A 13,180-nucleotide genomic window follows, 5' to 3' on the forward strand; every position below is an offset into this window, starting at 1 on the left:
TATATATATATATATATATATATATATATATATTGTACAGTATCTCACAAAAGTGAGTACATCCCTAATATTTTATTATATCTTTTCATGTGACAACACTGAAGAAATTACACTTTGCTACAATGTAAAGTAGTGAGTGTAAAACAGCTTGTATAACAGTGTAAATTTGCTGTTCCCTCATAATAACTCAACACACAGCCATTAATGTTTAAACCACTGGTAACAAAAGTGAGTACACCCCTAAGTGAAAATGTCCAAATTGGGCCCAAAGTGTCAATATTTTGTGTGGCCATCATTATTTTCATATATTCATGGTTCCCTCAATGAAGCTCCCCAGTGCCGGCAGCACTCATGCAGCCCCAGACCATAACACTCCCACCACCATGCTTGACTGTAGGCAACACACACTTGTCTTTGGACTCCTCACCTGGTTGCTGCCACACACGCTTCACACCATCTGAACCAAATAAGTTTATCTTGGTCTCATCAGACCACAGGACATGGTTCCAGTAATCCATGTCTTTAGTCTGCTTGTCTTCAGCAAACTGTGCCCTTTCTTGTGCATCATCTTTACAAGAGGCTTCCTTCCGGGACAACAGCCATGCAAACCAATTGGATGCAGTGTTTGGCATATAGTCTGAGCACTGACAGGCTGACCCCCCACCCCTTCAACCTCTGCAGCAATGCTGGCAGCACTCATACGTCTATTTCCCAAAGACAACCTCTGGATATGACGCTGAGCACGTGCACTCAACTTCTTTGGTCGAACCATGGCGAGGCCTCTTCTGAGTGGAACCTGTCCTGTTAAACTGCTGCATGGTCTTGCCCACCATGCTGCAGCTCAGTTTCAGGGTCCTGGCAATCTTCTTATACCCTAGGCCATCTTCATGTAGAGCAATAATTCTTTTTTTCAGATCCTCAGAGTTCTTTGCCATGAGGTGCCATGTTGAACTTCCAGTGACCAGTATGAGAGAGTGAGTGCGATAACACCACTCACTTTTGTTGCCAGCGGTTTAGACATTAATGGCTGTGTGTTGAGTTATTTAAGGGGACAGCAAATTTACACTGTTATACAAGCTGTGCACTCACTACATTACATTGTAGCAAAGTGTAATTTCTTCAGTGTTGTCACATGAAAAGATAGAATAAAATATTTACAAAAATGTGCATATATTTTACGTATATTTACTATCCACATATTTCTATGTATATTTGCTATGTATATATTTTATGTAGGTTTGCTATATATATATATATATATGCTTTATGTACTAGGGGTCTTCAAAAAGTTTCCACACTTTAAGATATATAACTTAGTTTAAAAAAGTGTGGAAACGTTTTAAGGAACACTCGTATATATTTTTTTATATATTTATGTACATTTGTTACGTATATATTTTATGTATATTTTCTATACATAATGCATATTTGAAGAGTATATATTTGTATGTATATTTGCTATGCATATATTTTATGTATATTTGCTATGTATATATTTTAGGTATATTTGTAGTGTATGTATCTAATATATATATATATATATATATATATATATATATATATATATATATATATATATATATAAAATGTACATTTGCTAATTATAAATAGTTATGTATATTTGCTAAGTATATATTTGTATGTATATTTGCAATGTGTGTGTGTGTGTGTATGTGTATATATATATATATATATATATATATATATATATATATATATATATATATATATATATATATATATATATATATATATGTTATGTATATTTTGCTATGTTTATTTACCTATGTATATTTTCTAATTTTCTATGCAAATATTTTAGGTATATTTACAATATATATTTACTATATATCTATACTTTTGTATATATAGTTTTGTATACGTAATATGTTTATATTTGATGTATATTTTTTATTTATAAATAGTGATGGTAGATTTGTTATGTTTGTATTTGATGTTTATTTACGTATGTATATTTGATAAGTTCAGTGACATCTGGTAGAGTTATTATTGTAGTGATTATGAGTTATCCTTAGTATAAAGCCTAATAAATAGTGATGGTAGATTTGTGATGTTGATCCCTGCACTCTTGCTAGTATCACCTCCTCCTCCTCGCAGTGAGTGTAGTAAAAGTCACCCAGTGGACTTAGAAGACAGCCTTGTCCTCTCCTCCCTCCCTCCCTCCCATGTCAGCCCTCGCCGATCTAATCAATGACACAAAGCACTCCCAATCCTCAGACGCCCATCAAACCTTCCCTTCCCAGGCGATTGGCGGGCGCGACATCGGGGGGGCGGGCGCGAGTCTCGGGCCGGGATTGGCTGGCAGCAGAACAGTGTCAATGTTTAAGCAGCAGCGTGAGGTGAATAGAGTCAGTCAGTAAAGAGGCATTTGGAGCTGAGGCTGGACGCTAGACAATGCGGGATGTAAAGGATTAAAGCTCGCCCAGCCAACTGTTGCGTCGCACCAAGTCTGCTTGGTCCCGAATGGATGTATGGCTAGCGTGTCCCCGCCGTGTGAGGAGCGCCTGGGGAAAGTAGCGGTGTGCTGTCAGCTGCAATGAGCCTGCAGAGGGGAAAGCAAAGAGGCTTCTAAGAGCTGCTACTGCCTCCTCCTCCTCCTCCTCATCGCTTGTCTGATGAGAGACAGGCATGAACTGGCTAGTTTGGAAGTGAGAGGAGCTGCCCATGGTGCTGGGCTTGGCATTTGGGGGGCACACTGGTGGTGTTGGCTGCAGAGAGGAGACTGAGGAGAGGAGACTGAGGAGAGGAGCCCCAGGCAGCAGTGCTCAGCCCATGTAGAGAGGAGCAGTGAGGAGGAGCAGTGAGGAGCAGACACTCTCTGAAAAGGTAAAAGCTTCCCTCCTTCCTCATCATTCACCATGCTGATCATCCTGTATGTTTCCTGCCCCCCCCCCCATTCTTCCCCTAACTGGATGTGACTCATGTACTTATTAAACATCTGCATTCTGCGTGTGTCATTCATATGTTAAAGGCCACCAATCCCACCTACATGTGTCATCTACTAGGTAATTACTTTATGGAAAAGAAACAAATATATTATAAAGAAAACAATTGGACCTTTTGTGTGCACCCCTTTTAGGGAGGTCTTTTTTTATTTTTATTTTTTTAGGTTATTTTTATTTATTTATTTATTTTTTATATATATTTTTTTTATGTTTTTCCATCCCTCCAATGAATCCAGGGACTGCCTGTCTTGCTATGAAGTGTATTTGTCCTGTTTTCCATTTGTGCATCCAGCCATGCTTTGCCTGTTGATTTGATCTACTGTAGGGAAAAAGGAACTGAAAATGAACTGAATAGTGCTGCCTGTAATCCAATGCAGTGACAGCGTTTCTTGGAAATAGCCCCTATGCTGTGAAAAGATGGAACTCAGAAAGGTGATGTGATATGAGGGTATTAGACACCAGCATTGCTTCTTCTTTTTTTTATTTTTTTTTTGAAATCCTCCAGATCTGCTAATTGTTATGTGCGGGATGCATTTTTAGATTCCAGGTTTCAATGCCTTTCCCTGCCCACCGGAGAGTTTTTCATTTTCAGCGTGCAGTTGTTTGGAATGATGTGAGCGGAGGTTACAATTTCAAACAAATCATGTTTATTGCAAGCCAGTTTGTGCATTAATGCATCTTTAATAGAGAATTCAAATTGCTAGTAATGATAGCAGAACAATAACGTTGAGAAGATAAGGATATTTTACCTTGATGTTCTTCTTTATGGCACAGCAGGGATATGGGATTTAAATGGTTGATTCCAATTAATATCTTATATACCGGTATATTTAAAAAAAAAAAAAAAAAAAAAAAGAGAGAGAGACATGGCTAGTTTTGACAGGATTGTGAAGAATTGTCTTTCCAGCAGAAAACAATCACTGATTTAACCCTGCCAGCCTTCTCTGCCATGGTCCATTTGCTGCTTATCTAACTGCAGGTGTTTTTTTTTTTTTTTTTCTTCAAATCAACAGGTTCAGAGAGCTGAGAAGAAAAGGAGAGTGAGACAGAGAAGACTCTTCACATTTGGGGATGTACCTTTCCGTTTTATTGTTATTTTTCTTGTGGGCTCCTGCCCTGACTTTGAAAAACTTGAATTTTTCTGTACCCGAGGAGGCGATAGCTGGCACCATCGTTGGCAACCTAGGCAACGATGTAAAGGTTGGCCTTTCGGAAAGGGGTAAAAAATCAAACTTCAGAGTCCTGGAAAACTCTGCACCAAACCTAATTGATGTGGAGCAGGATAGTGGATTGGTGTTTACCAAACAACGGATTGACCGGGAGACCCTGTGTCGGAGAAATTTAAAATGTCAAGTGTCCTTGGAGGTGTTTGCCAACGATAAGGAAATTTATATGGTGAAGGTGGACATAACGGACATTAATGACAATTCACCATATTTTCCTTCGGAGCAAATCGATATTGATATTTCAGAGAATGCTTTTCCTGGAACGAGGTTTCCCCTCACCAGTGCCCATGATCCAGATTCTGGGGACTATGGCTTGAAGACCTATGTTATCAACCATAATGGACTGTTTTCCTTAGATGTGAAGTCCAGAGGAGATGGGACCAAATTCCCTGAGCTAGTTATAGATAAACCACTAGACAGAGAAGAGCAAAGTCACCACAACCTAATTTTGACAGCTTTAGATGGTGGCAATCCACCAAGATCAGCCACTGTGCAAATAAACGTCAAAGTGATAGATTCCAATGATAACAGCCCTGTTTTTGAAGCCCCTTCATACATGGTGGAAATCCCAGAAAACTCCCCAATTGGTAGAGTTGTCATTGACCTCAATGCTACAGATGCAGATGAAGGGTCCAATGGTGAGGTCATATACTCTTTCAGTGGATATGCACCAGACAGGGTTCATGAACTCTTTTCTATTGATCCCAACACAGGGGTAATCCAAGTCAAGGGTAATCTGGACTATGAGGAAAACAACCTGATTGAAATTGATGTGCAAGCACGTGATCAAGGCCCAAACCCAATCCCTACACACTGTAAAGTTACAGTTAAGGTGATAGATAAAAATGACAATGCTCCATCTATTGGCTTTGTATCAGTCCGTCAGGGAGCAATTAGCGAGGCAGCGCCCCCTGGCACTGTTATTGCCTTAGTAAGGGTCACTGACAAAGACTCGGGGAAGAATGGACAGTTACAGTGCAGGGTCCTAGGCAATGTGCCTTTCAAATTAGAAGAAAACTATGATAATTTTTATACGGTCGTCACAGACAGGCCTCTTGACCGCGAGACACAGGATGAATACAATGTAACTATAATCGCCAGAGATAATGGGAACCCTCCTTTAAACTCCTCTAAATCGTTTACAGTTAAGATTCTAGATGAAAATGACAATCCACCCACTTTCAACAAAGGACTACATGTGCTACAAGTATCTGAGAACAACATACCAGGGGAATATTTAGGTTCTGTTGTAGCACATGACCCAGATCTTGGACACAATGGCACAGTTTCCTATTCTATACTGCCGTCTTATGTTGGGGATGTGTCAATTTACACCTTTGTGTCTGTAAATCCAACCAATGGTGCAGTTTACGCTCTTAGATCTTTTAATTATGAGCAAACAAAGTATTTTGAATTTAAACTTCTTGCAAAAGATTCAGGCTCTCCTCACCTGGAAAGTAATGTTACTGTGAGAGTAACTGTGCTGGATGTTAATGACAATGCACCAGTGATCTCTTTACCTATCCTGCAAAATGACACTGCAGAAATCCATGTCCCTAGAAATGTAGGTGTGGGGTACGTGGTGAGCACAGTCAGAGCCATGGACAATGATTTTGGAGAAAGTGGACGACTCACTTATGAAATTGCTTATGGGAATGAAGAGCACCTGTTTGAAATTGATCCCGTCACTGGTGAGATCAGAACTCTCAATCCGTATTGGGAAGATGTTTCACCAGTTGTAGAACTGGTGATTAAAGTGACTGACAATGGGAAACCGGCACTTTCGGCTGTGGCTAAACTCATCATTAGGTCGTCTACTGGATCTCTACCAGAGGGAGAGCCCCAGGTCAATGGCAATCATCATCAGTGGGATATGTCTTTACCACTTATTGTTACGTTAAGCACAATTTCTATAATACTGTTGGCTGCCATGATCACTATAGCTGTTAAGTGTAAAAGGGAAAATAAGGAAATCAGAACTTACAACTGCAGGATTGCAGAATACAGTCACCCCCAGCTAGGGAAAAGCAAGAAGAAAAAAATCAACAAGAATGACATTATGTTAGTCCAGAGTGAAGTAGAAGAGAGAAATGCCATGAATGTTATGAATGTGGTAAGCAGCCCCTCACTTGCTACATCTCCAATGTATTTTGATTACCAGACCCGTCTCCCACTCAGTTCCCCTCGCTCAGAAGTGATGTACCTGAAGCCTACATCTAACAATCTGACTGTTCCTCAAGGCCATGTTGCCTGCCACAACAGTTTTACTGGACCAGTGAGCAGCACAACTGAGACTACATCAAATCGGATGTCTATAATTCAGGTACGGTCAACACTCATGCACATGCAGCTAAGGTTGGATAGTTTCTGCCTGCTTGAGTATGTGACAAGCTTTGTGCTACTTGGCTTCTCAAGCTTAGTTATTGAGGTCTCATCTGATAATGATTATGAAAACAAACAAGATGTACAGCCAGTATATCGTTTTTCCCCTCCTAATATGAAAGTTCAATTTGTGGGAAGCATTTCCAGTTATTATTAGCAATATGTGTGTTTGGCATGATCCTGTTGAAAGCATTAGACTGATGCAATTTCCTGATGTGCAGTGAATATCCCTTAGATGTAAATCATTTTCCCTTTGTTTGCTTTATAGAGAAAATAACCCCTGTTGACAGTATGTTTTGTGATCATTCTTTGGCATTCAAACATTGAGATCCTCTGTCAGTTTTTCAAATATTATCAAAGCTTAGCTTAGTGAGGCTTTGCGGGTCATTCTGAGTGACAACATGTGTACAGTAACTTCCGCTCTATTATCCATATATGAGAATAACAGAGATATTACAAATAAATCTATTTATGTTCAGTAAACTTTTATTTATAGCTTGTGTGTCAGCAACCTCTACATAAAGCAGAAAGCAGCTAACTGCATGTAAATGACATGGCTATAGTCTGCCATGAAAACAAGGTCATCTTTAGCCTAAGCTTAAATTCCACAATTACAACTGGCAGATGTCAAGGTGAGCCTGAACAGTATACTGTAGTAACCTTGAGTATGTTGTGTATTTTCTTTTTATCTCAGCTTTGGTCTAGTAGTTTAAGTTGATTTTGTTGTTAATGATTAGAATCAACACCACGACAGTAGGTGCTGGCATAGTATGCAACATGTATGTGAGACCAATTATGAACTCTATGTGTTAAAGCTTGTCATAGAATGCAACATGTGTACAAAGCTAATCACAGCCTTACACTTGATAACTGCCATCACCTACATCAGTGCATGCAGTATGTTTTTACACTGACTGACAGACTGTATATAACAAGGCTGCCTGCAAAAGTAGCAGATCTAACAGGTAGCTTTCAGAGCTGGCAGCATAACTAATAACTGTATCTGGTTACATTGTATAATATGCAAACACATTGCATACTGCTCTTCCTCTCTACCCATATTATTATTATTATTATTATTATTATTATTATGATTATTATTATTATTATGGTAATTTATAATACTTGCTAAAGATATGTAACCAAATGGCTTTGATTCATCATTTTTATCCTTTTTTCTATTTGTAAATATAATTGTTTTCAGTTCTAAAGGTAACTGGATATCATTCCTCTGTCTCCATGAACTGTTAAGCTGTCTTTCTATCTTTCTGTCCACCTACCTAATTTATCTGATTGCAACTAATGCTGTTCTATCTATCTATCTATCTATCTATCTATCTATCTATCTATCTATCTATCTATCTATCTTACTCACCAACTCCATCTCTCTCAACTTTCTGACTCTCTCTCTCGTCTATTTCTTTGCTCTCTCATCTCTCTCTCTTGTCTCTGTGTCTGTCTCTCATCTCTCTCTCTCATCTCTCTCTCTCTCTCTCTCTCTCTCTCTCTCTCTCTCTCTCGTCTCTCTCTTTCATATCTTACGCTCTTGTCTATCTCTTGTCACTTGTCTATCTCTCGTCTGTCTCTCTTTTCTTTCTCTCACTCTCTTTCATGTCTCTCTCCCTCTCTTTCTCTCTCTCTCTCTCTTTCTCTCTCTCTCTTTCTCTTCCCTTCTCTCTTGTTAATTTCAAAATCAATCCAAATTCAAATATGCTTTATTGGCAGGACCAAATACATGTTAGCATTTCCAAAGCAGTGGAGTTTGTATGAGAAAGGGAGGGGGTAGTTCTAGGGCTACCCTGGGAGGGGGTTTGAGGGGTAATATAAATGTGGATAGGGGGGGAGTCCATCTAAAGGATTTTTAAGTCTATCTCTCCTCTCTCTCATACCACCCCAGAACACATCTATCTATCTATCTATCTATCTATCTATCTATCTATCTATCTATCTATCTATCTATCTATCTATCTATCTATCTATCTATCTATCCAATCCATCCATTTATCTATCCCTCTTTAGGACCTACATATATATTTTAACAACTCCAGGATTGATCGATTCGTCTATCTATACCTCTCCAGAACCTATCTATATATCTTACCAACTCCAGGATATATCTATTTGTGAAACACGGGGAAAAACAAGTCCCATGCACTCATATGCATTGGTCATCTCGTATGCATTGGTCATCCTGCTGACATGTTTTAGAAACAGATACAAACCCTGACATTCACTTAAATATTAAACAACTGTCTGCACTTAATGTACAGTTAGAGCTGGAGATGCATGTAAAGTGGAACATTACTCTTTTATGGCTCTAGATAATAGTAAAGGGTCCATTTTACTTTATTAGAACAGGGATGAATCATAACATGTTGTAAGCATGTCTGCATAACAAATCCCAGAAATGTGTAAAAATGCTTTATCATACTACAAATGCATTAGGGATAGAACAGAGTACAAATTTTGGAGCTAATAGTTACGAAATTGGCTATGCATTAAGCTGCTGCTCTTTTATTAATTTAATCCTTGATATTGGACTTGCAACTTATGGGTGGTATTGATCTTAATCTTAAGAGTTACGACTGTGATGGTGATTCATTCCTTTGATGATGTACTTCACTGTACCGTATGTGTAAACATTGTAACTCAATGCATTTAGACAGTTCTGTTTGCTCTAAAACCAGCCTGGCAGTCTTTTCCCATTCTATTATAATGGATAAGTAGGGGGGCTCAGACATGAGAGCCAGTACTGACAGTTCTTATTTTATATCTAACTAATTAACTATTGACAAAAGATCCATCTGCCTGTTAATCTCTCACAGTCTCTCTGTCCATCTTTTTGTCTGTCTATTTTCCTTTATAATGTTTTTATTTGAGAATCTATGTGCAGTAGATTTTAGAAAAATGCAGCCATATTTTTACCATATCACCATAAGTGCTTTCAATGACTTCACTTGAGCCTGATAATAAAATGTATGGTGCTAGTGAAACGAAATCACAGCCCTCTGCTGTTATGGCTTATTGGACATTTTTATATTTAGATGATGAAAGAAATGGCAAATAATGAAATTCTTCCTTCTCTAGCTAGGTAATATCATGTCTGAGATCAGTTAACTCACATCACGTGTATCATGACTGTAGATATCATTTGTACTGTTCCGGAGATGTAGAACAAAGTATTCTAAAGTTGTAGAAAATCCAATTTTATTCCTTTGTAGAAAGGCAGAAAGTTATACTCATTAAGTGCTGCATTTTTCAGAAGTTATGATTGTGACAGAATGTTCATGCTAATTTTAGCACACATCATAACTGGCCGGTTGTCTTTTGTTAACACTACTGATTGTTTGAATACCAACATAGTCTTATCCCACTTGTCATTGGCACATCCTCATGTAGTCATCACAGTGCCTGTTGCTTATTAGTTAGAGGCATATCCTTGCAGAAATTTCTTAAAGGTAACCTGCATTACATGTATTTATATAGTGCCAAAAATTTACACTGCACTTTACATACTGTACATTCCCATCAGTCCCTTCCCTCAAGGACCTAACAATCTAAAGTCACATGCATATATATGCACACACACATACTAGGGACAATTTGGAAAAAGAGCCAGTGAACATACCAAATCACAGCCCTCTTCTGTGTGCTGTTTTTTTGGTCATTATTTAAATAATAAAGTAAATAGCAAATAAAGAAATTGGATAATATCGTGTCTGAGATCAGTCAACCTACATCAAGTGTATGAACATGGGTATAATACGTGCGGTTCCATAGATGTAGAAAAAAAGTATTCTAGAGTTTTAGAATATTCCATTTTTTTGTCTCCCTTACTGAGTACAGTATTCTTATGATTTTATCATTGTAACTCAGTGTTGTACACTTAGACAAATCTAGTCAATGAATCTGCCAGCATGTCTTTGGAGTGTAGGAGGAACCCGGAGTATCAGAAGGAAACCCACACCAGCACAGGGAGAACATGCACACTCCATACACATAGGGGTTGATTTACTAAAATTGCAGAGTGCAAAATCTGGTGCAGCTCTGCATAGAAACCAATCAGCTTCCAGTTTGTTTTGACAAAGCTTAATTAAACAAGCTGAAGTTAAAAGCTGATTGGCTACCATGCAGAGCTGCACCAGATTTTGCACTCCCTAATTTTAGTAAATCAAGCCTGTAGTGTCTTGATTGAGATTTAAACTGGGCACTCTAATACTGCAACCACTGCAAGGGCTGTGCTGCCCTTTATGTAGTGCTATGGTGTCAAAAGCTATATTAGGTATGGAAGTTGCTGTTATTGACTGTGCCTTCCAAAACCACCCTTTTCCTGACTTCCCAGAATAAGGTTGTAGATTATGTTCATGTTTGTTTCAGGTTTGGGACCTGGAATGTTGAAGCCAGTGACTGTCCAATATTAGCATTTTTAGAAAGTCGTCAGCAATAGCAGCCTCCCTTTTTTTCCTTAGTAGAGGTTTTACCTTTACCACGTTTAGTCTGAAGACTGTTTAATCTTTTAACAGCTTTAATTGTTTTACATTGTCACTTGTGTCCATATGACACTACTAATCTGTAACAGAACAGTGCTTGTTACTAAAATATCACTGACTTATTTAAAATATGTTTTCCAATATCGATATTAATGCATTGACCTTAAAATGATTAGTAAATTTCTTGGTGTACTAGTCACCTTATTTTATTACTGGTTGTCATGTGTGGGTTTTACACAATGTGTGTGAATTATGATAGTATAGTATATATGTTACTGTTGCTTTAAACATTGCTTCTGTATCAGATCAGCTCATATATAGTAAGCATGATCTTCAAACGGACCACTCATGATTATTGGAGCCAAGAAAGAACTGGAAAATAAAATATTATTTATATATTTTTATAGGTTTATTTCGAAGTAATAGAAACTTTTCACGCAGATGTTGACTTCTGCTGCTTTGTCTTGACTGCATCTGTAAATCTTTGCTGGGATTCACACTTACTGTATAAACAAAACTTTTTTCATCTATACGAAATTATAGCATTTAATACAAAGGGCAGTAAAGCGTGGAAACCAATTTGATGTTACTGTGATGACATCAGACCAGGATATATGTGATTCTGACTGGCTGCTATGGGGATAACATTTTTTATTAAAGATTTTGCCCTTCCAAAAGATTTATGGATTATTCTGCTTGTTTTTGCTTTAGAAAAACTGAAAGTTAAAGCGGGGGTCCACCTATCTATCGTTTTTTTTTTTTTTTTTTTTAGTTCATTCACAAACTTTTCTTCTCAGCATTACATACTCACATATTGTGTGTAATATGTCCGCCTGTGTCAGATTTCGTCGGAAAGAATAACTTATATTATTCACTGCAGGCGGTTTCCATCTTCATTGTGGGCATTTGAAGCCCACAAGCATTTATTTCCTGGATGCGGTGAATGCTGTGCTCCCAGCATTCACCGCTCGTTCCCGCACATGCTCAGTGGCATCCTGGGAAGCCTGAGACTAGCTCCCAGGAGACACTGGGCAGTCTGGGAGAGGCTAGAAACACGCCTACTCCCACGGGAGGAGAACCAGGAAGTGCAAAGAAGAATAGAAAAATAAAAGGTAATTACGGCGTTTTAAATTTTTTTAAACGGCATGTCAGCATCTAGGCAAGGAAGAGAATACATACAGATATTGTTCAAAATTTGGGTGGAACCCCGCTTTAAGATGATCTGCACTGGTGTGTCTTTAGTAAGGTACATTTTCATTGCTTGCTATGGATAATGTTTTTTGGGTTTGTTCACACCGGCCTGCATGCTAAAATGCATGTGGCCTGGTGTCCGTTATGCAGTGTTGGTGGTTTGCATTGGTGCTAGTTATTTTTTTTTCTCTCTATTTTTTAAATTAAAGTTTCAAAAAATGACTCCTCATTCAAATGTATGCACTGCAGAGCACAGAGTTGTGCGTGTCTGCATTTTTTGACACGCACACAACCCATCCCAATACAGGGCTGTCAGTGTGAACTGGACACCAAGAAAACAATTGTTCGCTTATGTTCTTGTGTTGAGCCAATCTATGCAGATCAGTAAAGCTCAAAGGAGATAGCTTGAACTAAACCTTGTTCATTATTCATTGAATTATATTTATAAATCTATAGCTATACCTACAAAAATAATCATCCTAAAACAAAACAAATGTGCTAAGAAACATGTGCCTTTAGTTATCTGAAAACTGGCAAAATACGAAAATGATTTTCTGATGATTGTTTTTTAACTAGGTTATTATTTACATTGTTTTGTTTTTCCATGATCTATGCATTGAATTGTGTTTTTCTGTATATTGTAACACACCCCATTGTGATTGCCCTAAAAATGTGTACATTGTAAACATATATAACTTCCTAATTCTAAACACTAATGCTACTTTTCCTACTCCACATCTTTTATTACTGAATTACTCTTGCACCAAAGTTAACTAAGAAAAGCCCAGTTGATTTTGGATTGAGTGGTGAAGGGTTAGAACCTCTGTAATGTTTTTTTATGCTGCCTAAATTTTGGCTGGGAAGATTTAGGTCTCCTTTGCAAAGCCTTTAAGGTCGTAAATCACCAACAATTAGTGTACTGTCG

At 38.1% G+C, this 13,180-nt stretch overlaps 1 protein-coding gene across 2 annotated transcripts in view; it reads left to right on the forward strand.

The window, feature by feature from the left end:
- Nucleotides 1-2,296: 2,296 nt before the first annotated feature.
- Nucleotides 2,297-13,180, forward strand: part of PCDH17 (protocadherin 17) — a 312,742-nt gene continuing 301,858 nt past the window's right edge. Inside the window, exons 1-2 of one of the 2 annotated variants that reach the window (XM_073614234.1) lie at nucleotides 2,297-2,847; nucleotides 3,980-6,515. In XM_073614234.1, the coding sequence (XP_073470335.1) occupies nucleotides 4,038-6,515 (2,478 nt within the window). In that variant the 5' untranslated portion in view covers nucleotides 2,297-2,847; nucleotides 3,980-4,037. The remainder of the gene's footprint in view (nucleotides 2,848-3,979; nucleotides 6,516-13,180) is intronic. The other variant, XM_073614232.1, reaches the window with a different exon arrangement.

This window comes from Aquarana catesbeiana, linkage group LG02 (assembly GCF_042186555.1).
Source record: "Aquarana catesbeiana isolate 2022-GZ linkage group LG02, ASM4218655v1, whole genome shotgun sequence".
NCBI lineage: Eukaryota > Metazoa > Chordata > Amphibia > Anura > Ranidae > Aquarana > Aquarana catesbeiana.